At 40.7% G+C, this 27978-nt stretch overlaps 2 protein-coding genes across 7 annotated transcripts in view; one reads left to right on the plus strand and one right to left on the minus strand.

Moving 5' to 3' along the window:
- The window catches only part of knl1 (kinetochore scaffold 1), a 113141-nt gene extending 112837 nt beyond the window's left edge, over positions 1-304 (minus strand). The window contains exon 1 of one of the 2 annotated variants that reach the window (XM_060828761.1): positions 285-304. The gene's annotated coding sequence lies outside the window, so the exon portion shown is untranslated. Of the gene's footprint in view, positions 1-86 lie in introns of both variants that reach the window. The other variant, XM_060828760.1, reaches the window with a different exon arrangement.
- Positions 169-27953, plus strand: knstrn (kinetochore localized astrin (SPAG5) binding protein). Of its 5 annotated transcripts, none has more exons than XM_060828766.1 (10): positions 169-595; positions 9115-9162; positions 12633-12728; positions 14575-14725; positions 16078-16125; positions 16625-16724; positions 18643-18757; positions 23805-23866; positions 24558-24632; positions 26828-27953. In XM_060828766.1, exons 1-10 carry the CDS (start codon positions 586-588, stop codon positions 26999-27001), a joined length of 879 nt encoding a protein of 292 aa, XP_060684749.1. In that variant the 5' UTR covers positions 169-585; the 3' UTR covers positions 27002-27953. The 5 variants fall into 5 exon arrangements, with proteins under 5 accessions (XP_060684749.1, XP_060684750.1, XP_060684752.1 ...); XM_060828769.1 differs by lacking the exons at positions 169-595; positions 9115-9162 and adding exons at positions 5345-6143; positions 6395-7173; XM_060828768.1 differs by lacking the exon at positions 169-595 and adding an exon at positions 5345-6143.
- The last annotated feature ends 25 nt before the right edge of the window (positions 27954-27978 follow it).

Here is a 27978-nt window from a genome sequence, read left to right on the forward strand (position 1 = left end):
AAAGGCCAACCGCCCAACGGACGGACAACAAACAACGGCTAGGAAGTACGATTAGCACCACGATTAATGATAAATCCATTCCTTACCGAAGGGGGAAAAAGAGGGTTGTCCGAACGAACGGTCAATCTGAAACTTCCCCTTCCCCGGGAAAACAAACTCCCACCGCCGACCAATCGGCGCGCGGCCCTTCAGCCCGAGAGAATTTTAAATTCAACCGCCTTGACGGGCAGGAGCTGCCGCGCATGCGCATTAACGGTGCTTAGCGAGGGGATGCACCCACCCACCTATCCATCCTCATACGTTTTGTCGGGTGGTTAAAAAAAAAGTTGCTTCCTTCGGCGGTCTTTTCAACTTCTTGAAGTCGAGAGAGAAAAAAAAACTCAATAATTTCTGAGCACGCTATGTGGAGTCTGCCTTGTGGGGAAAAGGAAAACCTAGTAACGGATTCACGGGAGGAAAGTGACGTCAAGGGACTAGGCGGGACTAAGTTTAAATTTTCAGGCGGCGATTTGTCTCCACTCTAAATCTGTATAATCCCTGTGTATAGTTTTGCAGAAATATTCTAGCGGGAGGCGGACGGCAGTAATGAGTAAAGGTAATGTGTGTTTTATTGACGTGGAGGACTGTGAAACATTTATGGGGGGGCATAGGTAATGGTCGCGACGGTGAGCTAGTCAGTGCTACCTTAGAGACAAAAAAAAGCCTGCAGATGCTGGTATCTAAGGTAGACAGGGAGGCTGGAAGAACACAGCAAGCCAGGCAGCATCAGGAGGTGGAGACGTCCACGTCCTAGAGAATAAGTTTTTTTTTATATATAAATGGCAGGTCACAGCTTCCGAGGGACACTAATAATTGCAAGTAGTAGATGACTTTTTTTGAAAAAATGCTGGGTGGTCATTGAATATGATGCTGGCGGGGATTTAGTGTGTGTATTGGTGAGCATAACGTTTGCCGGGTGTTGGGGTTTTAGTGACCATTGAGTATAGGGTGGGGCATGACTGACTAGATTAGATTCCCTACAGTGTGGAAACAGGCCCTTCGGCCCAACAGGTCCACACCGACCCTCCAAAGAGTAACCCACCCAGACCCATTTTCTCCTCTGAGAGGAGAAAGTGAGGACTGCAGATGCTGGAGATCAGAGCTGAAAATGTGTTGCTGGAAAAGCACAGCAGAAGGGCTCATGCCCAAAACATCGATTCTCCTGCTCCTTGGATACTGCCTGACCTACTGCGCTTTTCCAGCAACACATTTTCAGCCCATTTCCCTTTGACTAATGCACCTAACCTATGGGCAATTTAGCATAGCCAATTCACCTAACCTGCACATCTTTGGACTGTGGGAGGAAACCAGAGCACCCGGAGGAAACCCACACAGACGTGGGGAGAATGTGCAAACTCCACAGACAGTTGCCTAAGGCTGGCATTGAACCTGGGACCCTGGTGCTGTGAGGTAGCAGTGCTAACCACTGAGTCACCGTGCTGCCACGGAGGTAGCTTTGTGTGAGAATATTTAATGAGTAGATCTTTTCTGATCCACTTGTTCAGAGGTTCTTTTTCAGTGTGCCACCAGACCCCCTGTACAGCATTAATAGGTAATGGTGTGATTACTGTCACCAGTAGGGTATTAGTGACCAGAGATGATAGGTATCAGCAAGAGTGCTGTTTGTTTCTTTTTCTTTAATTCAATTTCCATCACCAGGAAGAAAAGAAACACCCAAGTGGCCAGTGACAAACTAGCACAGCAGTTCAGGCAGCATCCAAGGTGCAGCGAAAGGCATGTAAACCTCTGTCTAGATTATAATAGTGCTGGAAAAGCACAGCAGGTCAGGCAGCATCATAGGAGTAGGAAAATCGATGTTTTGGGCAAAAGCTGGCAGTGTCTCTCTCTCTCCCTGCACCCGCACCCCCCCCCCCCCAAATTTTGAGACAATTGTAGTTTAGCTAATTTAATAAGGGGCTGCTTATGATGCCAATTAAAAGAGCTGAACTAGTCATTCAGTCTCTTGAACATTTGCCTTTCAAAATTCAGGGGAGAATTCATATAGTGTACAACAAACAGAGAATGTTTATCTTAAGATCAAACCTAATCATGCGAATGGAAGCGCCTTGCATCTTTGAAGATCTTGTTTCATTTTGTTGAGTAATTGAACAACTTTAACTTTTAAACAACCAATCAAAACCTGGAGTGATGAATATGCCCAAATACATGAGTCATTGAACATGTTGAGCGTCAGGCCTAACAATATGTTTATAAATTCTTTATAAAATTCACTGGGAAGTCCATCAGTGCACGTTTCCTTCTCTGAAACTGCTTCACAGCCTCCACCCCTTGCTTTGATAAGGGGGCATTGAGAAAAGACTCTTGTTCGGGGTCATACCCGGAAGCTCCAGATCCTTGAAAAAGTGCTCCATTTTGGCCTGCCCCCTCCCCTCAACTCAGTAAAATCTCCCAAATGCCACATTAATCTTTTTTTTTAAAGATATTTTTATTAGAAATTTAATATTTTGACAGATTTACAAAAATAAACAGAACTTTCAAGCACAAACATTAATATAAAAATAGATCTTAAATATATAATCATCAAAATTCAAAGGAATGATACTAAAGAAGAAAGAAAAACAATGAAACTCAGTTAACTACTAATCTAATCCACAATTATCCAGAGTGTATAGTTGAGTCACTTACATCCTTCAAACAAGAGAAAATGTTCTCTAATACACTCGTAACAGTATAATAAAAAGGAAACTATTTCCAAACAATAAGAACAAAAAAAATAAAACATGTTTGAATGGAGATCCTCCCCCTTGTTCTCAGGGGGCCTTACTTCCTTTCTAAAGGTCCACCATATCCTCTCCCAAACAGTGTCCCACCCTTAACCCGGGCGCTCCTTAATAGGATTTAGATATAATACCGAGCTAGAGTTGACAGTGAGCGCCCCACCCCCACCCCTCCCCACCCATACCTGAGTATATCTGATAGCATCAATGCCACGTACAAACACACATAACTATAAAATTACAACTCCAACAAATTACAGTTAAGTATAATAACATAAAATAGCAAGAGAAGACAACCCTGCTCCCAGAAGCAAAAGTAAAGTAAAGTATCCATTTCTCCCCACGGAGTGTGGAAGAGGCAAGCCAACATAAATTGTCTCTTACGATTTATTTAAACGAGTCTAAAAGTTCCTTAGCCTCTTCTGGTGATCTAAAATTATACTCGGATCCTTCGTGGGTAAAGCATAACGTCGCTGGGTAGCGTAAGGTGTATTGAATATTTAAGTTCCTTAGACATTTCTTCACCTCATCAAACGCCTTCCTCCTTCGTGCCAGAGCCGGGGAGAAGTCCTGAAATAACATAATCTTGGATCCTTCATGAATCATAGCTTTAGGATCCTTTCCAAGATTTCTGGAGGCATCCAGGAGTATCTGCCTCTCCCTATAACTCTGCATCCGGAACAGGACCGGGCGTGGGCGCTGGTTTGGGCCAGATCCGCGTACTGCGACCCGGTAGGCCCACTCCACCCTTACCCGGTCAGTTTCAGCCCCCAGGTTTAAAAGCTTGGGCAACCATCGCTCCAGAAATACTGCTAACTGTCCCTTCTCTTCTTGTTCAGGGAGGCCCAGAAGACGGATATTCTTTCTCCGATTTCTATTATCCAGGTCATCCATGTAGATTTCAAAGGCCCGGACTCTCTGCTCCAGAGCTCGCACCTGTTCTGCAGCTGTTTGTGCTGCAGCCTCGGAGGTCGTGGCCTTTAGCTCCGCCCCCTCCACTCGGCCCTGTAATTCCTCGAGAGCCTGGCTGTACTTTTGTAACTTTTCTTCGAATGAGTTCCATCTCTGTCTGGATTCTGCGATGAAATTGACGAGTGTCGTTTCCAGCCTGGCAATCATCTCTTCAAGGCCTGTTTTTACATCAGCTGCAGCCGGAGGAGAGGAGGGTGGGGGAGGGGTCTTTGTTTTCTGAGAGCTGCGGGATCCCTTTGGTTTACTCATTATCCACTTAATATTAAACTGCTTAGATATAATAGTAAGCAGCTAATTAAGGTTAGAAAATTTTTTTGGGTGGTTTGGTAAGTGTGGTGGGGGTGAGTAACTCACTTTACCCAGGTTTTGGGAAGAGCACTGTAAACTCAGACTTGCTGAGTCGCCGCCATCTTGGATCTCCACATTAATCTTTTTAGAATCACATGTTAGGTTCCCAGCACCTTCTTAATTGACATAATGATTTGAGGGGGTTTTTTCCCCTGGCTTGATACGCTAGGTACTTGCCTGGTTTGTCACCTTGCTCATACAACCTTTGTCTTGCAAAAGTAGGCTCCTTTGCTGTCTGTGTGAGCACTGAATTAAATGCAGAGTGCAGCGCCATAATCCTCTAGCTTGGCGAACAAGGGCCTGTCAATGTAGGCCTTCTCGGCTGCCTTCAACCGTGCTTCGAGAAGATGTTGCTGCTTGCCCTTCTGCCACTTTCTACTGGCAAAGTTGGACATAAGTAACCCCCAGAATAGGCTTTGGCAGTTTCCCAAAGGATGGATGGGTGACCAACTGAGCCTGAATTAATGTGTAGGAACATTTTAAATTCTTGAGAGATACTCCACAATTATATTATCTTTAAGAATAAAGATTCACCAGTGCCTCAGGCCCACTATAGTTTCCTTAATCCTAACCAACAAGTACGCTGGAGTATGATCAGAGATGGTAATATTACAAATCATACAAGATGCCACCAAGTCCAGGGTTGCCATGGGAGTCAAAAAAAAAATCAATCCTGGTGTGACATCTGTGTAGATTGAAATAACGGAAGATGCCTTCCTGTCAGATTCGGATGCCTCCAGACGTCCGCCAACCTTAACTTCACGCACCAATCCACTAATTGTTTAGTTTGTACAGAGGATGTCAGGGGCCTTTGGGCAATCTGTCTACTGTGGGATCTGTGAGACAGTTAAATCTCCCCCAATGATGATATGCTGACACTTGAGACAAATCAATTTAGAGAACACATCTACCAGAAACTTGACAGGATGGGCCAGAGGGCAATAAACATTTAAAATACCATATTCTTCCCCGTTTATCAAAGCTTTGAGGATTACAAACCTCCCGGGTGTGCCATTAACTTAAATAGGAGATTCCTCCTAACCAATATAGCCACTCCACTACTTCTGGTATTAAAAGATGAAAAGAAACCCAATCAAAGCCATTCTGCTGTAGTTTCAAATGTTCCCTATCATCCAAATGTGTCTCCTGTAATAAATTAATATCCACCTTTTCCTTTCTAAGACTCGAGAGTACCTTTTTTCTCTTAATTGTTGAGTGACTCCCCTTGATGTTCCAGGTACGCCATTTAATCAAGTCATTAGCTGTAACCTTCTGCAGGAACATTTGGATTCCAAAGAAGAGGAACTCGAAACCCAAATCGTGAGCCTTAGTGTCGCAAGATCCATTGAATGTAAAAACTACATAAACTAAAACCAGTACAGTTAACAAACCTACAAAGCTGTCAAAGGCTATATTAGATTTTAGATTTTTAGATTAGATTACATTACAGTGTGGAAACAGGCCCTTCGGCCCAACAAGTCCACACCGACCTGCCGAAGCACAACCCACCCATACCCCTACATTTACCCCTTACCTAACACTACGGGCAATTTAGTATAGCCAATTCACCTGACCTGCACATCTTTGGACTGTGGGAGGAAACCGGAGCACCCGGAGAAAACCCACGCAGACACGGGGAGAACGTGCAAACTCCACACAGTCAGTCACCTGAGGCGGGAATTGAACCCAGGTCTCTGGCGCTGTGAGGCAGCAGTGCTAACCACTGCGCCACCGTGCCGCCCACAAACAAGAACCAAAATCAAATCAACATATAAAACGTTAATGGTGCTGAAGAGGGAAACTCACCCCCTGCCCAAAGGGGGCACCTACACATGCCAAAATCCAACTTCCCATTCTGCTGCCAATATAGCAGCCAGGGCATTTAAATACCTGAACTCGGCATAAACTGGTCGTAAGTAGGCATCTAGCCATTCCTCCCTAGGAACTATTTTCTCTCCTAGCTAGAACCGCACCACAAACACAAGCAGTAAAGAAAGAAAATGCACCATGGAATAACAATGTGAACAAAGAAATCTTCGAAAAAAAGTAAGTACCTCACCCATCCTTTGGTATAACTTAACGTAGAAATTGAAAGCAAACATCCCAAATGCCCCCGAGCGTAGTTTAGACCAGATTATCGCCAATTTAATAAAAATAAGAGCCCCAACCAGACTTCCTCTTTTTTCTTTTTAAAGAAAAGAGACATACCCAAGCAACACTACTATTTGTACATAGTAAATTGTTCATTTTAAGTTAATTTGTTCACAAAGTGTCTTGCTTTCTCCGACATGTCAAAGAGATATATAGATCCATTCAAGGTGATACGAAACACTGTCAGATACCTCAGAGTACTCGATCCCAAGCTCCTTCAGTCTTTTCTTGATGCCATCGTAGGATTTTCTTTTCTGGATTACTGCTGCTGCGGAGTCCTGGAAGAACATGATCTTTGAGCCCTTGTAAACTTGGGCCTTTGGATCCTTCCCCGGATTCTGGAAACTTCCACGATTCTCTTATCATCTCAATAATGATGAAGCTGTACCAAGATAGGACCAGGACACTGGTCCAGACCTGACCTCCGTGCCGTGAACCAGTAAGCCCTCTCAATCTTCAAGCTTCCCATTCCAGCCTCCAAGTTAAGGGATTTCAGCGACCAGTCCTCAATAAATTCCACTGGTCGCTCACCTTGCTTACCCTCCAACAGATCAACAATCCAAAGATTTTTTTCTTCTTGTGCCCTTGTTCTTGAGGTCATCAACCTGGTCAGCAAATTATGGGCTGCATTTCCAGGGCCAAGATCCTATCCTTGGAGGAATCGGTATCAGTTTCCACCACTGCATTCTTCCTCATCCATCTTTTTCTCAAGGTCTCCCAGCTGCTTGTTCATGCATCTGCAGCATGATGGAGATCAGGGCCAGCTTCTCCTCTATCTGCTTACCCAACATCTGGCAAGATTTTGCAAGCTCCATTACCAGGACTGGTAGGAAATCGAGCCCGAGGATCCTCAAGATTGGGCCGCAGGCCTGGCCTTGGATGTGCCTGCTCCCTCCTTCAGCGTCCCTGGATGGTGAAAACTGAGGTAACTTGTTCTTTAACAGTTTCCTGGGACTCCATGACCTCTCCAAAGTCCTAGGATATTGTGTGATCCAGATAGGGTGGGTTAGGACTTCATCCCGCTTGCAATGTGACACGGAGATCTGCAGCATGATCTTTCTACATCGCAATTCTTGGATCCCCTCCCCCACTGCCCATTTCACCCCCTTTCCAACATGACCATTCTTAGCTTCCTCCATTGCCGCAATGAACCAGACCACAAATTGGAGGAACAATACTCCTCATCTTCCACCTGGGCAGGCTACAGCCTGAAGGACTCAACATCGAGTTCTCTAATTTCAAATAAACTTCCTTCCCCGCACCCAACTCCCTTCCCAGCCCCTCGCCCTCCCTTCTATTCATCTCATCGATCTATCTTTCCAGCCACCAACCGATTTCATTCCTCCCATCGAGCAAACAGGTCATACCTTCGACCTGTGTTCATGTATCCCTACCTCAGCAAAACCACTGCCCCACCCCCACCTCCAAATCTGCAGCTCCCCTTACACCTGAAACATTGACTTCTCCAACTGCTGATGATACTTGACTTGCTGTTCTTCCAGCTTTCTGCTTGTGTCTCTTGGATTCCAGCCAGCAGTATTTTTTTGTCTCTGTAAAAAGATGTGAGCTGTGAAAGTGCAACTGGTTCCAGGTGTAACATCTACAGTGAAAGATTTAAGTTCTGAGGAAGGGTCACCGGACGCGAAACATTAGTCTGATTTCTCTCCTCAGATGCTGCCAAATTTGCTGAGCTTTGTCAGCAATTTTGTTTTTGTTTGTGATGGAAGATTTAGGGATTGACAAATGGTTTACTTGTCTTGTAGGTTGCCAGCATAAAAAGATACAATCAAATTTTAATGGAAGATTTAATGATTTGTATGTTATGGAGATTTATCAGTCATGAAAGGGGTATTAGTTAGAAGTAGTGATGCCCTTATCTCTGATCGAGGAGATTTGGATTCAAGTCCCACCTGCTCCAGAGGTTTGTTATAACATCCCTGAACAGGGCGATCAGAAAATAAGGTGTATTAGTTGAAGGTATTTTGTAATGCTGTGGTAATGTTCATACCTCTGGGTAAGAAGGTGTTGGTTCGAGTAATCTGGTTCAGAGGTGTGTCATAGAGCTATGGAGATGTACTGCGTGGAAACAGATCCTTCGGTCCAACTTGTCTTTGCCAACCAGTTGTTCAAACCTAATCTAGTCCCATTTGTCAGCACTTGGCCCATATCCCTCTAAACCTTTCCTATTCATAGACCCATTCAGTTGCCTTTTAAATGTTGTAATTGTACCAGCCTCCACCACTTCCTCTGACATCTCATTCTAAACATGTACCACTCTCTGCATGAAAATGTTGCTCTTAAGGACTCTTATATCTTGCCCCTCACACTCTAAACCTAAGACCTCTCGTTCTGGACTCCTCCACCCCAGGGAAAAGACCTTGTCTTCTTAGCATATCCGTGCCCCTCATGATTTTATAAAGCACCTATGGGATCACCCCTCAGCCTCCGCTCCAGGGAAAACAGCCCCAGCCTATTCAGTCTCTCGCTATAGCTCAAATCTTCCAGCCCTTGAAACCCTTAAACTCTGTTTAAACTCCCACATCTGACAAGAAGTACATATCACTCTATTAAAGGCCATTTTTGCTCCTTCACAATCTACAGACTCAGAAAATAACATTGTCTTATTCCTCTACAAAAATCTGCACCAGGTTAAATTAATAGCTATGGCATATATTTTAAGTTTAATCAAGAGCCTTATCTCCAAAAACATATAATCAAGAAAGAACCCACTGTACTCACTAATGCAGCCTTTCTCTTGGACAGACTTAAAACAACAATTAACTTATCTGATTCTGTGTTGTCAACATCGCCCAAACCGGTTCCTCCACGATTGGTTGTGAAATTCACTGTTTGTTAATTTTCCCAGATGCACTCCGATGTCCAGTGGTACATGAATTCAAAAACAGCAAAGGAGGTAACTGTGCAGGCTCTCTCTCTGTCTCTCTCTCTCTGTCTCTCTCTCTCTGTTGCCTGCACTGTCCTCACTATGTGCTTCCTTTGTGTGTTCTTCTCCCTTTCAAAACTGCTGTTGTTTTGACTTTTTTTTTCCCAAAGTTCCAAAACAATGCAACAGCATATAAAACAGTAACTGCTGCTCCTGGAATTCGACAAAATCACCTCCTAAAATACCTCTTTTTTAAAAAAAAAGGAGCAGTCTTACAGCCAGGAATTTTTCCCGTCCTCCATCTTGCTTTACCCAGAATCTACTTCTTCAAAAAACTCAATCAAGTTAGTGAGACATGATTTCCCATGCGCAAAGCCATGCAGCTATCCATAATCAGTCCTTGTCTTTCTAAATATATGTAAATCCAGTCCCTTAGGATAACAACTTACCCACCACTGATGTTAGGATCACTGGTCTATATTTCCTTAGCTTTTCCTTACCACCTTTCTGAAATAGTGGCACCACTTTCGCCGACATTCAATCTTCCACCACCACAACTGTGACTGTTGATGATACAAATATCTCACCAAGGGGCCTGCAGTCGCTTTCCTGGCTTCCCACAGAGTTCTGGGGTACACCTGATCGGGTCCTGGGGATTTATCCATTTCAAGACATCCAGCACCACCACCTCTGTAATATGGACATTTTCCAAGATGTCACCATCTATTTCCCCACATTTTATATCTTCCTTATCTTTCTCCACAGTAAGGAGAAAGTGAGGTCTGCAGATGCTGGAGATCAGAGCTGAAAATGTGTTGCTGGAAAAGCGCAGCAGGTCAGGCAGCATCCAAGGAACAGGAAATTCGATGTTTCGGGCATAAGCCCTTTCTCCACAGTAAACACTGATGCAAAATACTTGTTCCGTATCTCCCCCATCTTCTGCGGCTCCACACAAAGGCTGCCTTGCTGATCTTTGAGGGGCCCAATTCTCTCCCTATTAACTTTTTGTCCTTAACATATTTATAAGAAACCTTTGGATTCTCCTTAACCGTATTTGCCAAACGCAATTTCATGTCCCCTTTTTGCCCATGTCGTTTTTTTTTTAAAGAAGGAGTTTAGCAATTCTGCAGAAGTGGATCTGTTTGCCATGAAACTGTGACAAACTGCTCCACGAACTTCCTTTGACAGCATCAGGTCCAAGATGGTCAGGGAAACTTCCTGAAGATTACATGCACATGGGAGACTGGTTAGCAAAGTTAAGTCTCACAGAATAAAGGGAGAACTTGTCATTTGGATAGAGAACTGGCTCAAAGGTAGAAAACAGAGGCTGGTGGTGGAGGGTTGATTTTCAGACTGGAGGCCTGTGACTAGTGGAGTGCCACAAGGATCAGTGCTGGGTCCTCTACTTTTTGTCATTTACATAAATGATTTGGATGCAAGCTTAAGAGGTACAGTTAGTAAGTTTGCAGATGACATCAAAATTGGAGGTGTAGTGGACAGCGAAGAAGGTTACCTCAGATTACAACAGGATCTTGATCGGATTGGCCAATCGGCCAAGAAGTGACAGATGGAGATTAACTCAGATAAATGAGAGATGCTGCATTTTGGGAAAGCAAATCAGAGCAGGACTTATACACTTAAGGTTCTAGGGAGTGTTGCTGAACAAAGAGACCTTGCAGGTTCATAGCTCCTTAAAAGTAGCGTCGTAGGTAGGATAGTGAAGAAGGTGTTGGTATGCTTTCTTTTATTTATCAGAGTATTGAGTACAGGAGTTGGGAGGTCATGTTGCGGCTGTACAGGACATTGGTTAGGCCACTGTTGGAGTATTGTATGCAATTCTGGTCTCCTTCCATCGGAAAGATGTTGTGAAACTTAAAAGGACTCAGAAGATTTACAAGGATGTTGCCAGGGTTGGAGGATTTGAGCTATAGGGAGAGGCTGAACAGGCCAGGGCTGTTTTCCCTGGAGCGTCCAAGTTTGAGGGGTGACCTGATAGAGATTTACAAAATTATGAGGGGCATGGATAGGGTAAATAGGCAAAGTCTTTTCCCTGGGGTGGGGGAGTCCAGAACTAGAGGGCATAGGTTTAGGTTGAGAGGGGAAAGATATAAAAGAGACCGAAGGGGCAACTTTTTCACACAGAGGGTGGTATGGGTATGGAATGAGCTGCCAGAGGAAGTGGTGGAGGCTGGTACAATTGCAACACTTAAAAGACATTTGCATGGGTATATGAATAGGAAAGGTTTGGAGGGATATGGGCTGGGTGCTGGCAGGTAGAACTAAATTGGGTTGGAATATCTGGTCGGCATGGATGGATTAGACGGAATGTTCTGTTTCCATGCTGTACATCTCTATGACTCTACTGTCATGTCACCTGCCCCTCACCAACTATCTGAATTTGTATTTCCCCAGTTGAACACCATCAGTGAGCTATTGTGTTTGGCATCAAACCAGTGTTTGATAGGCAGCAGGAGGCATCACAAAGCCCTTAAAACAGATGTTCTCTGATTGACCTGTTCAGAGATGTTCTTATTTAACTCTGGAGCAGGTGAAACTTCAACCCAGATCTCCTGGCCCAGGGGGTTGGCACACAACCATTATTCCCCAAAAACCCCAAAAGTAAGCCGTAACGAAACTGGAGACAATGGAAATTGGTGGAGAGGTGTCGGAGGGATGGTTTTACTGGTTGGATTTGTGTCCAATAAAAAGGAAGATGAACTGTGTTTGTTGGAGATCAATCATCTCAATTCTAGACTATTGTGACAGGTTTTCTTCAAAATAGTTTCTTTTTTTAGTCAGCCTGTTCAGAAATGTAATAACATACTTTTGGAACACATTGGATGAGTGCGTGGACCTTGTGGTACAGAGGAAGAGATGCTACTGCTGTGGCACAAAACATCCTTAGGTTTTTCAGGTTACTGTCCTAGGCCCACTCATCTTCAGTTGTTTCATTAATGCCCTTTCATTCATCATGTAATCAGAAGTGGGGATTCTCTGTGACAACTGCACAACATTCAGCACCATTTGTCACCACTTGAGCCCCAAAAGCACTGTATGACACATGCAGCAAGATCTGGCCAACATCCAAGCTTGGTCTGATAAGTCAACAGACATGCCAAGCAATAATCAATTAAAATTAGAGATTACTACCATCTCCATTTGACAGTCAATGGCACTATGTTGCTGGATCTTCTCTTCTCTTTATTCTTATTTGCAAATGAAACTGAGGGTTACTTGACCAGGAACTGAACTGGATCAGCCATCTAAATACTGTGGCTACAAGAAAGGTCAGAAGTTGGGGATTCTCAAATAATTCATCACTTTTCTCCCTTATGCCTGATCCAATCTCTAAATCATAAGACAGAAGTCTGATGAAATACCAGCTACTGGTAATTGAGTTTAAAACCAGAAGTGAATATGCAACTAAATTGTTTTGGTCTTTATTCTGTCTACTGTCTTCCTTCACAATGTTATATTTCTTCAATATTGTCTGTCTGAAGAGATGCAGCGGTCCAAATTACCTGTTTACCGTCCGAGACACCCACAAAATGCCATGCCTCCAATGGAGGCCCCGACTGCCAAGATGCTCAGAACAGGTAAACTCAATTTTTTTTGTTTGTCTTTTGTTTAGTAAGGTGAAGTTCAAAGTCAGTGGCATATTTTGATTGAATATGAATCAGCAGCTTACATGATGCTCATTTCTACATGCAACCCACTATCTTCAATCAATTCAGTGTCCCGGGTACAACCATCTTCAGCTACTTCATCAGTGACCTTCCCTCTATCATCAGATCACAAGTAAGAATGTCTGCTGATGACTGCACAAGGTTCAGCACCTTACACAACTCCTCAGATACTGAAGGAGGCCAAGTCCAAATGTACCAACACCTGGACAATACCCAGGCTTGAGCTGAAAAGTAGCAAGTAGTATTCACGCCACACAAATGCCAGGCAATAACCATTTCCAATAAGGGACATTCAGTGACTTATCATTGAAACCCCAACTATCCTAGGCGTTGTTATTGACTTGAAACTAAACTGGACTATGTGGCTGAATGACCATGCCAGAGGCTTGGAATAATGCAATGAATAACTCACCACCTAACTTCCCAAACACTATCCACCATCCACAAGGCACAAGTTATAAATGTAATAGAATATTGTCCACTGGCCTCCTACAACATTCCAGCTTGACACCATTCGGGCGAAGTAACCTGCTTGATTATTTATAAACATTCAGTTACTCCACCACTGATGCTCAGTAGTAGCAGTGTGTACTATCTACAAGATGTACTGCGGAAATTTGCCAAAGGTCTTTATACTGCACCTTCCAAACCTATGACCACTTCCATCAAGAAGGACAATGGCAACAGATACCTGGGGCCACCCACCTCCTGCAATTTCCCCTCCAAGCCACTCATTATCTTGACTTCTTCATTGCTTGGTCAAGATCCTGGAATTCCCTCCAGCATTGTAAGCCTAGCTATAGCACACAAATGCAGCTCACCACCAGCATGTTGAGGGTAACTGTGAATTGATTATTAAAGATGCCCCATCCCATGGGTGAATTTTTAAAAATCCATTCATTTCTTCATAGATCGAGTGTGTGGTATTGGAAAAGCACAGCAGGGAAGGCAGCATTTGAGGAGTAGCAGAATCAATGTTTCAGGCATAAACCCTTCATCAGGAATGAGGGCTCCTATTCTTGATGAAGGGCTTATGCCCAAAATGTCAATTCTCCTGCTCTGATGCTGCCTGACCCGCTGTGCTTTTCCAGCACCATGCTGTTGACTCTGATCTCCAGTGTCTGTAATCTCACTTTCTCCTAGCTGATTTCTTGGTCAGTGTCTCCCCAACCTTCACCTCAGCTAGCTTCTAAGATTTGGGTATGGCATTTTATGCTGCATACTGTAGATACAGTTTCACTAATGCATTTTCATAAATGGGGAGATTCAAAGTTCCAAGGCCAAAGGCTGAATGAAAGTATGGTTGTCAGTGGTGCAACAAAAGAACACAATTTTGGTTGGTTTTACTATTAGAGGAAGTCAGAAGATGGAGAGGTGCAAGACCATGGTGGGGGTTTGATCAGCAAGTGTTGGTGTATCAGACGTTGATGCAGCTCAGCTGGTGCAGTGATCAAGAAGTTGGTTAGGTTATACATCAAATGGGGCGAAGTACTCAAACAAAAATAAAATACTCCAGATGCTGGAACTATGAAACCAAGTAGAACATGCTGAAGAAACTCAGCAGGTCTGGAAGGCATCTGTGTAGAGAGAAACCAATTTCAAGTCCAGGGTAATAACTGTTCTGAACTTGAGGGTATTAAGAGATTCATTTGTCAGGACACTAGCTTCAAAAGAAATTTATTGTTGAGTCGTTAATATCAGCAATAATTGAGAAATTTCCATGTTTATTCAATTCACCATTTCTTTCTCAATTTAGATAAAGTCTCACGGCCATCTTTGAGAAAGCTCCCTGTACTCCCAGAATTTGAGAAAGATTTACCTCGGACATTTAATTTTTCAGAGAAAAAGTCTAGTGCTGTCCTGTTTGAGGCAACAGCACAGCCAAGTAAACAGACGTTAAATAAAAGGTAAAATTTACTCTCTAATCTGAGCTCAGAAGTGTAAATTAATAATCTGTGAATACACCCAGTAACCAACTCCACATTACAACTTGGCGCATTAACTGAGATGTAACGAATTGATGCCTTTTGGGCTAACTGGGATTACATAAACAGGATAAGTTCTGCTTTTCTGACTGTCTCCATTCCCTTGCAATGATCCTTCATTTATACTAGCTGCCTTTTTCTTAGGTATTCTCAACCTAGAAGGGGAAGTTGTACCTTTTACATGCATAACTGCTCTTTCTTTAACTGGAGAAAATGTATTTATTTAATTCCTTTTACAATTTCACATTCACTAATTTTGTGAAAGTTTTAAAAGTTGGCATTCTATTGTGAAACCACCTACTTGACAACAAGCCTTGGGTACTTAAGTATCAGTGGAAATCTAGAAGTTTGTACTGAGGTGATGGAGTAAGTTGTTTGCAGTTTATCATAAAGGCAACAGTCTCCGAGTTCAATGAACAGTCTGAGACGTCCAGAATCTCAGGTCTTAGTACTATTGAGTTGTAAAATGTAGCGCTATGAACTCTGCATTTAATTTTGACAAAAGAATAACAAATTAGTATTTCAACCTGAGAAACAAGACCATTGTTTCTCTCGCATTTGGGGAAGGTATTACAGAAGTCATTTTTGAAGTTAGATTACAGGCTTCACTACAAATTGATGAATATCTCTGACAGCTTGGTGTAGTCATAAGCTTCTCCTTGTGTTATTGTCAATAGTTTTGCCAATCATCATATAATCTTACTACAAACAATCTTGAATCATTCATGAAATGAGAAACCTCCGATCTATATACTGTATATTTGTGTGTTTAACCTCGATCAGACTGTTGACAGCACAGTCTTCAAAGGTCATGTTTTTAAACATAGAAGCAAAATTAATTCATTGCATGTCTTTGTTACAGCATCAAAAGTAAGACTTCTAATATGGATGCAATTCTACTATTTTCTTACCATACTGAAACATTTTTATTTCAAAATTTATTTTGAAATAACTCCATAGTCACAGATACCTATAATTGTGTATTATTCATGCAGTATACATTGCTTGCTTGGTCCTGGTGGTGTCAACTAATTTTGAAATCTGATATTGCCATGATAACATTGGCAACCTTTTTGTTTTTTGCTCACGAATGCTGGCATTGTTATGAATTGGATAAATTTTAATAGGTTTGAAATTGACGTACTGATTTTGACAGTATATTTGTCTCTTTCACTGTTGTTCCAGACGTAAATCTTCTGACTAAAATGCATGTTCTTACTTTAGTGCATAATAAATATAACTTGAATTAGATTTTAATATATTTTCTTTTTCAGAAAGAAAATACCCCCTCTATCAAGGATGACTCGTGCTGATATGGAAAAGTAAGTGAAATTTGGCTGTGATGCATTTGAATTGAGTGCACTTAATGCATTGAATAGTTGGCATACTCAAATCCTTTTTAAAATGTTGTTACACGGTAAATTGGGTTAAAAGTTTGTTGTGCCCCTGAGAGTGTAACTGATCCTAGTTAGCCCCTGAGAGTGTAACTGATCCTCTCCCCACACCAATAGGTATGATGAGAAGGTTTGTGCTTTTAATTTTGGACGATTTTGGTATTGGCCAGGTGACTGGGGATGGCTCCTCTCTTCTCTGAAATAATGCCTCAAAATCTCTTGCATCCATCTGAGAACCAAGCAGGCCCCCAGTTGAGTGCAACTACACAAAACAATTTGTATAACTAAAAGTATCTAGAGTCATTGTAAATGTATGTGATAGCTGTAAAAGAGAACTATGCAGGTGACTTTATTCTTTGGCTTTTGATATCTCTAGTGATGTATGTTGAGATTTCTTTCAATCCTCATGATCATTTTATTTCTTTAGGTACATGGCACTGAGAGTGGTTGAAACAGAGCTTAGAGACCAAAATCAACTCTTGGAAGTTGCCCAGCAGCAGTTAAAGCAGGAACTGAAGATGGCAAAGGCAAGATTCTGTTCTGGCTGAGTAGATTTACTGCCATTCCTGAAGAAGGGCTTGTGCCTGAAACGTCAATTCTCCTGCTCCTCAGATGCTGCCTGGCCTGCTGTGTTTTCCAAGCACCACATTTTTCAACTCTGGTCTCCAGCATCTGCAGTCCTCACTTCCTCCTAGATTTACTGCCAGCCTAATTCTGAAGCATTTGTGAAAAGTATCCTGAATTTGTGAAGGAATTTGTTCCATTTTTCTTGAATGTGATGTTTAAGGTTTGATTACTTAACAATGACAAAGTGATCATATAACTAACCCTAACTAGTTCTGAGGTCTTTTCTAGTTCTTTGCTCATGAAAGCTGTTATTCAAACAAGTATTTACCATTTATAGTTTATATCACCGGTTATTTTGTAGTAAATAATCTCCAAACGTAGATTGGGACTGCCATAGTGTTAAGGGCTTAGATGGAGAGGAATTTGTGTGTACAAAATGTTTCTGATTCAGTATGTGAACGTACCTAAGAGAGAAGGAGCCAAACGTTACCTACTCTTAGAAAATGAGGCAGTGCAGGTGTCAGTGGGGAAGCACTTTGGAGCCATAATTCTATTAATGTTAAAATAGTGATGGAAAAAGATAGACTGGATCTAAAATTAGCATACTAAATTGGAGGAAGGCCAATTTTGATGGTATTTGGCAAGAACTTTCAAAAGTTGATTGGGGGTGGTCTGATGTTGGCAGGTGAAAGGATGGCTGGAAAATAGGAAGCCTTCAAAAATGAGATCAGAGTCCAAAGACAGTGTGTTCCTGTTGGAGCAAGGCTAGTAGGTATAGGAAATGCTGGATGACTCATGAAATTGAGTTTTTGGTTAAGAATAAGAAGGAAGCATATGTTGCTTCATTCTTATTCTTAACCAACCGGTTGAGAAAGGACAGCACATAACACATAGGGTGTTACTGTGTGACAAACGGCGATTTCTGTGCTATGGCAGGTATAGAAACAATTTAATTAGATATCAAATTTTGGAGTTACAGGAATTCTTGTCAAAATTTGACAAAAATATAATAGTAAGGAATTTTCTTAGTTAAGAACTGTATTTCTACTGGAATGTTCTCGATTTAAGAACCTGTCAAATAAAAACAAAGTGCAGAAATACTCAGCAGTATTCCTGCTTTCTACCTTGTTCCAGACTGGCCCCCTTTTTTGTTTGTTCTCTCCTCCCATCATCCTGTTTCTGTTTGTTCTTAATCTGTTAAACTTCTAATGTTGACGAGTTCTGAGAACTTCTTTATTTCTCTCCACAAATGCTGCTTCTCTAGCATTTTCTGTTTCTATTTTACATTTGACACGATCCAGAACATGCCAGTCCTCTTGATTGGCAACATATCCATAAAGGCTCATTCTCTCTATCACTGACACTTATTAGCAGCAGTGTGTACCATCTACAAATGTACTGTAGAAATTTACCAGGGCTGTTTGGACAGCTACTTCCACATCCATGACCACTACCATCTAGAGGAACATTGGTATCAGACATGGGAACACCAGTACCTGCAATTCCCCCTTCAAGTTACTGACCATCCTGATGTGGAAATATATTGCTGTACCTTAAGTGTCACTGATCAAAGTCATAGAATCACCTCCCTAACTATACTATGGTGTACCTGCACCAACTGGATTGTAGCAGTTTAAGAAGGCAGCTCACTACCACATTCTCAAGGACAATTAGGTAGGGCAATAGATGCTGGCCTATCCAACCATGCCCACATCTAATCCCAGATTTTTTTTTAAAAAAACTAGCACCTGCCATATTAATGTGAATACTGGAGTTTGGTTAAGTTCTTTTTGGTCACATGGATTTTAAAAAAGACTAAGGTGTCACGGCTCTTATTACCTGTACTATTTCAACTATTATCCCACATTTTGTTAATAGGGCCAAACGGAGGAGTTAACGGCAAGGACGAAGAGCTTGCAATCTGAGAAGGAAACACTAATCAGGAGGCTTCAGAACTGCACAACTGTACTGGAAAATAACCTGATTGATCCTGGTAAATCTGACCAAGTCTTTGTCACCACTGTAAGGGTTTTGTTTTGGTTAAAAAAGTTATACAAGTCCTGGTGAAACGTGTACTTTCCTTTCTACTATAATGTGACAGTTGCATTCCTGTGAAACCTTGCACTATAGAAAATCACGCAATAAAAATAACCAGGTTTATGGAAAAAATACAGCCGGGACAGACCACCAACAATATTAGTTAAGATTTGAAACAAATATAGTAGTTAGCCTAACACAATGGAAAGTACAGTTAAATATTAAATTCATATCTGATAATGAGTAAATTTAACACTTGCCTTAAAAAAACTTTGAAGATAACTTGATGGGGGAAAGAGTGTGGTTTTGAGGTTGCTGAGTTAAGATGGTCTGAGAGTCGTCGTCGTCACCAGTTGTGGTTGCAGGGTTAGGATGAAAAATAGTTAATCCAGAAATGGATGGCTGTGGTTGATTGTATTCTGATTGTTTCCAGGGGGTTGGCTTAAAGTTTTGCTATTTTACCATTTTTTTTCTTTCATAAGGAAGCTATTCATAGGGTGCCAAGTAAGACCTTATTTCCACAAACTGCTATCTTGCTGTGTTCTGTATTGTAATCATTGTCTTTTAAGAGCTGCAATTGCCTCTCTACTTTCTCAGCATAGAAGAGAAGTGGGAAGCTCTCATGCAGCTGCATCTTGAACTTCATCATCTTCTTCTTCACTTTCCATAGGTGGTCATAATGGGACTCGAGCAGCTCTTCAACATCCTCAATCTCCACTTTTTTAAATCCAACTTGTTTTGCAGGAGCAATACAATGTTCTTTGATGCGTGGGAGCTCCTCTGACTGTTCAAAAGTTATAAAATCATAAATAGTATCTGGGAGAAGCTTCCACCAAATTGCATGCAAGCTGTCCTTACTGACATCATCGCAGGCTTCTAAATAATGTCAATAGTACTCTTGATGTTCAAGCTCTTCTAAAATTGAAGAATACTGCCCTTATTATCCCTCTCAGTAGCTGAAATTAGCTTCTTAAATCTATGTCTTAAATAATAAGCTTTAAAAGCTGCTATTACACCCTGCTCCATCCATGAAGGACAAAGGTTGTGTTTGGAAATAGAAATAGCATTTTGATACAGGCTACTAGACTAGTTGAGATTAAAGCTCACAAAGAGGAGATGTTAGCAATTACGTAAAAAATACATAAGTCCCTTGGGCTGGATGGGATTTATCCTAGGATTCTCTGGCAAGCCAGGGAGGAGATTGCCAAGCATTTAGCACTGATCTTTATGTCGTCATTGTCTACAGGAATAGTGCCAGAAGACTGAAGGATAGCAAGTGTTGCTCCAATGTTCAAGAAGACAACCTTGGTAATTATAGACCAGTTAGCCTTACTTCGGTTGTGGGTAAAGTGTTGGAAAAGGCTATAAGAAATAGGATTTATAATCCTCTAGAAAGGAATAAGTTGATTAGGGATAGTCAACATGGTTTTGTGAAGGCTAGGTCGTGCCTCACAAACGTTATTAAGTTCTTTGAGAAGGTGACCACACCAGTGGATGAGGGTAAAGCAGTTGATATGGTGTATTTGGATTTCAGTAAGGTGTTTGATCAGGTTTCCCATGGTAGGCTATTACATGAAATACAGAGGCATGTGATTGAAGGCAATTTATCGGTTTGAATCAGAAATTGACTGGCTGAAAGAGGATAGTGGTTGATGGGAAATGTTCATCATGGAGTTCAGTTACTAGTGTTATACCACAAAGATCTGTTTTGGGTCCATTGCTGTTTGTCATTTTTATAAACTATCTGGATGAGGGCGTAGAAGAATGAGTTAGTAAATGTGCGGATGACACTAAGATCGGTAGAGTTGTGGATAGTGCAGAAGGATCTTGTAAGTTACAGAGGAACATTAAGCTGCAGAGCTGGGCTGAGATGGCAAATGGAGTTTAATGCGGAAAAATGTGAGGTAATTCACTTTGGAAGGAGTAACAGTAATAAACAGGGAAAAGCAGGAACGGGACTAATGGTAAGTTTGCTTCGTAGTGTAGATGAGCAGAGAGATCAGTGACCACGTACATAGATCCCTGAAAGTTGCCTCCAAGGTTGATAGGATTGTTAAAAAGGCATACGGTGTGTTAGCTTTTATTAGTAGAGGGATTTAGCTTTGGAATCACGAGGTCATGCTGCAGCTGTAGAAAACTCTGGTGTGGCCGCAATGGAATATTGCGTACAGTTCTGATCACTGCATTATAGGAAGGATGTGGAAGCTTTGGAAAGGGTTCAGAGGAGATTTACTAGGAATGTTGCCTGGTTTGGAGGAAAAGCCTTGCAAGGAAAGACTGAGGGTGTTGAGGCTGCTCTCATTAGAGAGAAGATGGTTGAGAGGTGACTTAACTGAGACATAAAAGATAATCAGAGGGTTAGATAGGGTGGACAGTAAGAGCTTCTTTCCTCCGATGGTGATGGCTAGCATGAAGGGCCATAGCTTTCAATTGCGGGGTGATCGATATCGGACAGATATCAGAGGTAGTTTATTTATTCAGAGTAGTAGGGATGTGGAATGCATTGCCTGCAACAGTTGACTTGCCAACCTGAAGGGCATTTAAATGGTTATTGGATAAACATGGCTGAAAATTGAATAGTGTAGGCTAGATGGGCTTCAGATTGGTTTCACAGGTCGGTTCAACATCGAGGACCAAAAGGCCTGTACTGTGCTGCAATGTTCTATATTCTATGATGTTTAGCAATGTTGGAGGATGGCTGGCACATTATCCAGAATGAGGACAATCATAAAATCCAAAGTGATTTTCTTGCAATAATTTCTAAAAACATCTTCAAAAACATCAACAATAAAGGTCAGAAAAAAATTGCCCCATCATTCAACCCCTCTGGTGACCTAAAGTAGATATCTATAGTGGACTTAAGACAACCTTTCAAGGCTCACAGGTTGGCAGTGGTACACCACCACAGACTTAAGCTTTGTCTCCACTCGTATTGGCACCCAACAACAGTCATATGATCCTTTGCAACCTTAAAGCCGAAAGTGCGTGCTTCATTCTTAGAAATGTAGATGCTTGGTGGCAATCACTTCCAGTATAAACCTGTCTCATCCAAATTGAAAATTTGATCAAAGTTGTAGCCTTCTTTCTAAATCAATTTTTTTTTTCCCACTATGGGAGGAATTATTGTCGCACATTGTCCATTTGCACCGGCAGCTTCACCACGTAACTTTGCTTTATGAAAAGCATAGCAATTCTTAAAACCAGCAAACCAGCCATGATTAGCACTAAAGGCAGGCAAATCTGTAGGTTTTTCAGCATTTTTTCTTTAGAATTTCATAAATTCGTAAGGCTTTCTCATTTATGGTGAGAAAGCTGGTCCCAGATCACTTTTTCTTTTGATCTTCTATCCACACATTTAGAAGCAGCTCTATTTCCTCAAGTTCCTTTGGCTGTGATCTCTCAGATTTGCTAGTACTAAGACTTGTTCCAGCAATACAGCTTTAATTTTTCTACATTGTCTCTAATGCCCCATAACATACACTGCTTTATTCCTGTTGCATCAATAATATCATATGTTCTTTCATTACATTCAAAACATTTTATAAAATCGAACTTCTTCAAGTGTTATAGCCTTTCTTCTACTTTCACCACCTGCAATTTTATCACCAGGATGTTGCTTGTAAACATTCTTTATGTTGTCCTCCTATATTTGTAGGTAACACAGCAACATTTGCAAAAAATAAACTGAAAATAATGGAGTATCTCTCAAAAAGCATTTCACAACAAAGCACGAGAGTCAAGTGAACATGTGATGTTGACGCAGACTCTGGCATAAACAATGTATTCCCCACGCGCTGCGACACTTAGTGTTAAGAGATGGAATCGTGTAATAGCCAGCACATGTATGTGAAAGTTCGTTTTCTAAGCAGTGTTCACCTATTCATCAATTGCATTGCAGCCAGTTCACGTTGACAAAACACGCGTAGCAGCAGAAAGGGTATGAATGCATAAATTGGCTGTTGGTTCCAAAGAATATTCTTACTGGAATCAAAATTTTAATTCCATTTCTCTCTCTATACAGACTCTACCTGACGTGCTGAGTGTTTACAGAATTTTTAAATTTTATTTTCAATCTCTGGAGTCATTTTTCTATTTTGGTTGATGCTTACATTATACATGGCAACCTGCATGTTATATGAATTGGTTTTCACATTGTACTTAGATTCTTATGCCACACATCCTTGAGTATTATGAGAACAGCCTCTGCCAATCTCTGTTTCAGAGTCACCATTGCTATTGTGAATTGTTGTGAAACTCTTCTGGTTCACCAGAATCCATTAGGGAAGGAAAACTGCCATCTTTGCTTGGTCTGGTAAACATGTGAATCATGACTTTGTGCAATGTGATTAACTCTTTAATGTCTTCTGAAATATCCTAACAAGCTACTCCAATTGAAGGACAATGGAAGTTTGTAATGGGTGACAAATGCTAGCCCAGGAATGAATAAAGTAAGTCCTGGTCATCATATTTGTTTCTATTAAAGGTATTGGTTAGCCATATATTGCTGTGCAGCGTGAAACATGGGAGTATCAGAAATCTATGATTTTGTTTTACAACTTTTGATTTTGCTCCAATTTCTACTGTTCAATAAAACAATTGCTTGGTTACCTAGTGGTGTTAAATTACAGTATAGGATAACCAAATACAAAGACATGAAGTTTAAAATCAGGCTCAGTTCTTTGGAGGTAGTCATAATTTTTTTTGAGTGTAGCTGTAGAATTCTCACCAAGCTTGTTTCGTTTTTCTCACCAGCAGCGCAGCACACCTTTTTTTAGCTCTGTCATTGCACCGTTCTAACAGAATGGAATTAACAAAAAGTATCTAGCAACACATAAACAGATGGTTGTCATCACCTTGCTTCCCCCTTGAGTGAGACTGCTGCTTTACTCTTTCCTTGAAGTGCAAAAGTGTAAATAGTTAAAGGTCCTGTTCACAAAGAGGCCTCTGATTTAGGATATACCCCTAATGTCTGTTCTCATCTTTGCTTATTTTTGTTTTTTCAGTTTCAGCCAATAGAATAATTGAAGAACATGATCAAAAGAATGCATGCCGAAGGGATGTAATGGTAAGGTAATTTTTTTTTTTGTTTGATTTTTGCTTGTTTGTGGACAGTGAAATTTGGAAATGGGTCTGCAGCCAAGGGTTTGGGTGCTGTGGGTATAATTTGACCTGCTTTAGAGTTGGAGGTTGCCAGTGCTCCCTGCCCATTTGGATCTGGTTCAAGAGGGCAATTTACTTACTATGGAACTGCATCCCAAGGAGGGATTTGGAATGGGGAAAAAAATATCAGAAAATACATGCAAGTAAGTCTACAAATTATAACTGACAGAACAGATGCCACATCGACTTTATAGCAAGATTGCATTTCAGTTGTAAAACAACAATCTATTCTAATTGAGTCAAAATTCCTACCATGAATTTAACTTGTTTTGGGCATTATTTTTTATATTGCAAGCTACACATCTGAATCAAAGTCAACAGTTCTATTTCAGTTAGAAATTATGTATGAGTTATTAAGCATATACAGTACAAAGAAAAGCAACAATTTTGAAACTTTCTGCTCCAAAATTAGACCATTTTGTGATTGATCTCTTTCCTCCACCACAAACGAACATGTTTTTTCTTTCCCTATTGCTGCTGAAGATTTCAAAACACTGACCAAAAGAGGTTTCACTCCCCACACCCTTTTTTCATATTCTAAGTTGTACTACTGAGTTACGAAATGGAATGACTGCGGAATAACTTGTCTGCTTCAGGTACATGTGGAGAATCTCCTGGCAGAACTACAAACGCTGGAAAAATTCACAGAAGAAAAGAGGGGGAGGTTCCAGGTAAGAATCTACTTCTAAGCATTGTAATATTTCATTGCAATGTTTTCCAATAAAAAATAATTTAACATTTACTTTTATGAATATGTAAGAATCCTGTTGGAGCAGCACAAACTGGGAACAAGATATAAATAATTTTACCGATGTATAAACTGTCATGTCAAAAAGAAAATTTCTGATGGAAGTGTTTTTAAGTTAGTACTGCAGGGAAACTTGAACTAACTAATGAGTAAATTTTAAACATTGCACAAATTGATGAAATCTGATGATCTGAAGCAGGCAGCACAATGCAATTAGTTAATAAATGTCAGTTGGTGAGGGTGCACAGATAAATGGATACCTGTGTCAAAATTGTTTTACCAAGGTGACTATGATTCTTTTTGAAACCATAGTATAGTCTAGCAATGTTTGTTTCTAACTCATAACTATATTGATCAGAATTATCACATTATTCTAAGTTCTTGAGGGAAACATATTTATCTGATCCAAGGCATTCATGTTGCATGTGAGTAGGTGCTTCAGTTCTGTCAGCAATGATGTGAATTGGGTTACACCGCAGTACATATTATTTGAAAAGGAGACATTGCCACTGAAGAAAGATGTAATCCAGTTTAACAGACATCATTTATGCTGGATGTCTGATAGGATGGTCTGATCAACCTTTGCCTAACAATAATGCTCAAATCAGTTTACAATTGGGGTTTGAAATTTTTCTATTCCTGAATATAATCTTGGGTTGCCAATTGTCAGATAAGTTTGTCACTGAAGGATACGCCATCCTTAAGACTAGTTTTATTTCTGAAGTATGGCTTATTTTTGTGGTCTTTAGGATATTGGAATTTTTGAAATTTCCACAATATCCTAAACAATTGAAGGAAGAACCGTTCAGCCCTGTGCGTTAGTATGTTTTAAAAACGAATGTTTGAGGTCTATTTACAATAGAGATTTGAGAAAATGTAAGAATTAATGGAATCATCATGGTGTTGCTCATGTGCATATAAGATTCTGTCGGTTTACTTGGTAATTGAATCAAAATGGGTAAAAATATCAACTTTTTTTTTCCCTGACTGCCCTTTAAAAGCAGAACTGACACATTGAAGAGTCAGTATTCAATATGGTGCAGTTAGTGTGATTGAGCCAGAGAGTTCTAGTAATTTGACTGGGTAACAAGGAAGGAATGATCATTTTCAAGTCTGGATGGTGAGTGACGTATAGAAATGGTGATGTCTGCCATGTACTTGCTGCCTTTCTCATTTCCAATATTAGAGGTGGGTTTGTGAATATGTTTAGAGAATTTGATTGATAGGCTGTTTCACTTGGCTATTCCACTGAACAACTATCTCAATCTTGGCACAAGTTCCATGTTATGGAATGTTGATGAGAAAAACTTTGCTAGGCTGGGATTGCATTTGTCATGTCCAGACCCAGAACTTAAATAGATAGATGGACTATTTATATGTATTGTAGTTTGTTTATCATTCTATTTATGAAACTGACACACTAGACCTTTTTGGAGTTACAACAACCAAAAGACAACCAGACCAACTAAGAACAGATTTCTTTCTTTGAAGGACATTAGTGAATCAGAACTTCACAAGTAAGCATTTTGTCCATAGAGAATATCATTACCTGCAAGTTCCCCTCCAAGCCACTCACCATTCTAATTTGGAAATACGTTGCTGTTCCTTCATTGTCACTGGTCAAAATCCTAGAATATCCTCCCTAATGGAAGTAATTGAGCAGCTTCCCACTATCTTTAAGAGCAACTAGGGACAAGCAATAAATGCTGCGATGCCTGTGTCCCATGAATTAATAAAACAAAAACCTGGTTTTCTCCCTCTCTGATATTGACCATTGGGCTGACATCAGGGATCTCCTGGTTGCAGCAGAAAGAGGAGCTGTTGAACATTCATTTTTCTGGAGCCCTACAATCGGTACTCATTACTAACCTACTGTGATCACACTTAAACATCAAAATCATCATGGTGGATTGAAATTGAGAACTTGTTAATGTACATAGTGTTCTCACTAAACTATGTATCTTTTAAAAAGGTGTGAAGTTACCTGCTTCAACTCCCAGGCAGTGCATTCCAGACCCCCACTAGACTCAGGGTGAAATAAATTTTCCTCATGGTTGTTTTCTACTCGGTGATCATTCATGTGCCACTTATACTGTTTCCTATTATCCCTATGAATAGGTGACGAGGCTGAAGTTGGAGAACGCAAAGGAGGAGAGTGCTAGAATCATACAAGAGACCGATTTGATCCAGAAGGACCTGGAGGAGTGGAGAATATCTTTAAACCAATCAAAACAACTTTTACATCCGGACTTTGAATGTGCTGATCCTTGCGATTATAATGAATCGCTTTAAGGTGTATATTGATTGTGTAAGTTTAATAAAGTTGCACAGAGGGAATAATGGAATCAGCCTGTTAGGATCTTGAACCATTGATATACTGATATCACACAATAGACAAATCACTGAAATCTATCCCCAAGGTAAACTAACATGGGTGTTACGTTATTCTGTTTTATGTGCTATTGCCTTCCTTACAGTATTTTTCTTTATAGAAATGCTTTTGGTCAAACCTTCAGCTAATTATCTGAACTGTCTTGAGCTACTGTGTCACAAAACTTGACAGATGCTGTAGATAGTATTTAACCTGCAAATATGGATTTCAGTCCAAGATAAAATTTGTGGGCTTTTATGAAAGGAAGTTAGTAAGTTTAAGGTTAAGGCACATTATTCTGTATTCAGCATTGAAACAGACAATTGGGCCTAATAAGTCCAAACTGACAATTTGTCTGATATGATGGAGAAACCAATTGTCTTAAATATTATCAACAGCCCATATTACTCTCTTGCCTCAAACTTTCAATCACTATTGGACTTGTTCTCGGCTTATCTTTTAAATGGTGCAGTATAGGCTAGTATAATGTTTATGGACTTGGGTTACTAATTAGCTCCAAGCCATACTTTTCAGGTTGCTTTGTTTATTGCCTGCCCTTACCTGAAGTATATTTTTGCTTTGATTCAATAAATTTAACTTGCTAGGCCATTTCAGAAGGCAGTTGAGAGTCAATCACATCTAGTCTTCAGGAGTTTCCAGACCAAGTTAAGGATTGCTGATTTCATTCCCTAAAGAACAGTTGGTATCCTTCAGGTGAACAATACACAGCCTAATTATATATGAACCTTTTATTACAAAAAATGTCAATGGATATGACTAAAACATAAATATATTTAAATTATTCATGTGAAACCATTTTTAGATTTTGTATGTGGGATTACCAAATAAAGTGTATTACTGCACATCCAATAATTTTGTCACAGTACTTGTTTTCATT

The sequence above is a fragment of the Hemiscyllium ocellatum genome, chromosome 8 (assembly GCF_020745735.1).
Source record: "Hemiscyllium ocellatum isolate sHemOce1 chromosome 8, sHemOce1.pat.X.cur, whole genome shotgun sequence".
Lineage (NCBI taxonomy): Eukaryota > Metazoa > Chordata > Chondrichthyes > Orectolobiformes > Hemiscylliidae > Hemiscyllium > Hemiscyllium ocellatum.

Coding starts and splice junctions, on each gene's coding strand:
- knstrn (XM_060828766.1), top strand. Junction 9,163..12,632: donor ATTCAAAAACAGCAAAGGAG/GTAACTGTGCAG, acceptor GTCTGTCTGAAG/AGATGCAGCGGTCCAAATTA. Junction 12,729..14,574: donor TGCCAAGATGCTCAGAACAG/GTAAACTCAATT, acceptor TTCTCAATTTAG/ATAAAGTCTCACGGCCATCT.